Source organism: Oxyura jamaicensis, assembly GCF_011077185.1.
Source record: "Oxyura jamaicensis isolate SHBP4307 breed ruddy duck chromosome 6 unlocalized genomic scaffold, BPBGC_Ojam_1.0 oxy6_random_OJ69603, whole genome shotgun sequence".
Classification (NCBI taxonomy): Eukaryota; Metazoa; Chordata; class Aves; order Anseriformes; family Anatidae; genus Oxyura; species Oxyura jamaicensis.
In genome coordinates, this window is record NW_023303999.1 from 1 (window position 1) to 2054 (window position 2054).

General features: G+C 75.3%; 1 protein-coding gene across 1 annotated transcript; it reads right to left on the reverse strand.

Annotated features, from left to right (window-relative positions):
- Positions 1-426: 426 nt before the first annotated feature.
- LOC118157479 (homeobox protein Nkx-2.3-like) lies at positions 427-912 on the reverse strand (the record flags this gene model as incomplete). Its single annotated transcript, XM_035311827.1, has 1 exon — positions 427-912. A coding segment is annotated over exon 1 (337 nt), but the record flags the coding sequence as incomplete, so codon positions are not given.
- Positions 913-2054: the final 1142 nt, after the last annotated feature.

Genomic DNA, 2054 nt, shown 5'->3' on the forward strand with positions numbered 1-2054 from the left:
CCGCCGGTTGGGGCGGCGGGGCCGGGTTCGTCTCCGCGCCTCCGGGCCGGCTGCGGAGGCACTGCGGCGGCATCGGCGGGCCGAGCCCCGGGGCCGCGCCGCGCTCGGAGCCGGGCACCTGCTCGCCCGCCTCCTCTCTCCGGGAGGGCTCCGCCGCACCAGGCGCCGGTTGGGCCTAACCCGGCCCGTTCCTCCCTCCCTCTCCGCTCGTGAAATTTGGGAGAGGGGGCCTGATCGCTGCGGGGCCCGGTGGAGGCTCTTCCCGGGTCCGCGGAGGCTGCGAATTACCACAGCCCCTGCTCGAGGTGCTCGGGGGACGCGGCGGGACCGGGGCTCCCTGCCAACCGACCCGTAGCGGACCGCGGAGAACGGGAGCGGCTCCGTTGGGACCGCGGGGAACGGGAGCGCGGCGGGGCCGATACTCACTCGGGTCGCGGGCCGCGGGGTCCAGCTCCTCTCCTGGGCCGGGGGCCTCGCAGGAGCCGCGCAGCACGGCGTGCACGTAGCTGTCGGTGGAGATCCGTGCGTCCGCCTGGCCGCCGGGCGCTGTCAGGTAGGACAGCTTGTCCTCCTCTTCTTCCTCCTCGCCGTCGGAGAAGCGGGCGCCGTCAGCGGCCGCCAGCAGGCAGGCGGCGGGGTGGAAGTGGTGCTCCAGGTGGTGCGGGAGCTGGGCCCCATAGTGCGGGTCCTGCTGCTGCTGCTCCAGGTTGAGGATGTCTTTGACAGAGAAGGGGGTGGAGGTGACGGGGCTCGGTAACATCATCGGGGCAGCGAAGCAAGCGGCCGGGGAGTCCCGCGGGCCCGGCGGCGCTCGGGCTGCGGCTCGGCGGGGAGCGCCGCGCCCGGTGCGGGGGGAGCAGGCAGCGCCGAGAGACGAGGGGCCGCGCCTGCTCCTGTCTAAGTTGCCTCCATTAGCCCGGCGCTGGGGGTCTGCGTTTTGTTACAGCTTCTGCAGGGACAGCCAAGGGCTCAGGAGCCTCCTCTGCCCCGGGCCGGCACGTCACGGCGAGGAGGGGCCGGGGGCCGGGGGCGGCCTCGCCATTGGAGGGAGGGGGAGACAGAGCCGGCCCCCTGCCCGGCTCCGGCCGCCCGGCCAGAAATAGCAATGTATTAAGGCTGCGCTCGGGGAGGCCGCTTCCCCGGAGAGCGCCCCGCCGGCCCGGCACCGGCCCGCTGGGGCACAGCCGCGGGCTCGGGCATCGTGTGATGGGGTCGGGGACCCCGGAGAGAGCCGCGGCCGCCGCCGCGCCTCCCAGTGCTAAGCACGTGTAGGTAGGTAGGGACCCCCGCCCCGGCGCGCCCCGCTGGCCCCTGCCCGCGCATGGCTCGACCCGGCCCCGGGAGGGGCGAACACGTGCGGCACAACCGGGGCCCGGCCCCCCCGACAGCGCGGGCACAACAGGCCGCCCGGTTCCAAAAGTGCCCCGCTGCCGGGAGGTGCCGGCCGCGTCCCGGGCGGACAGCAGCCATGCGACGTACACGTAGCCTGACCCTCTCCGTGTCCCCCGGCCACCCCCGGTTGTCCCGCAGGTCCCCCGTGAGAGGCAAATCGCCGGCCATAGCCGGCACGCACGGCGCCCGCCCCGGGAACGCGCCCTGTTCCCTGCTCCGCCGCGGCCGGATCGGGCCCCGGAGCCCCGCCGGCACCGGGCACCGGAGAACCGGGCCGGGACGCATCGGGCGGGCTGCTCGGAGACGCGGAAGAGCGGGACAGGGGCAGAGAGCACTAACCCGGGCCATTCGGCGTTTCCTTTCGTTTTCTTTCGTTTCGTTTCGTTTCTCCCGCCGGTAACGGGCGGGCAGCGGCTCCGCGGAGCCGCCGCGCCGCCGTGTCGGCGGGTAAACACCAGGCGAGCAGGGCGCTGCCCGCCGAGCCCCTCTGCACAGCGAGTCCCCCCCGGGCCCGGAGCTGCGCCTTCTCCCAGCCGAGCACACCGGAGCGACCGGGAGGGGGGTGCCGGAGCCCCGCGGCGGGGATCCCCCGCGGCCCCCGGGAGCTCGAAGGGCTCAGAGTCGCCGCGGCGGGGGCACCGGGAGCGCCAAGTGTCGGGCGG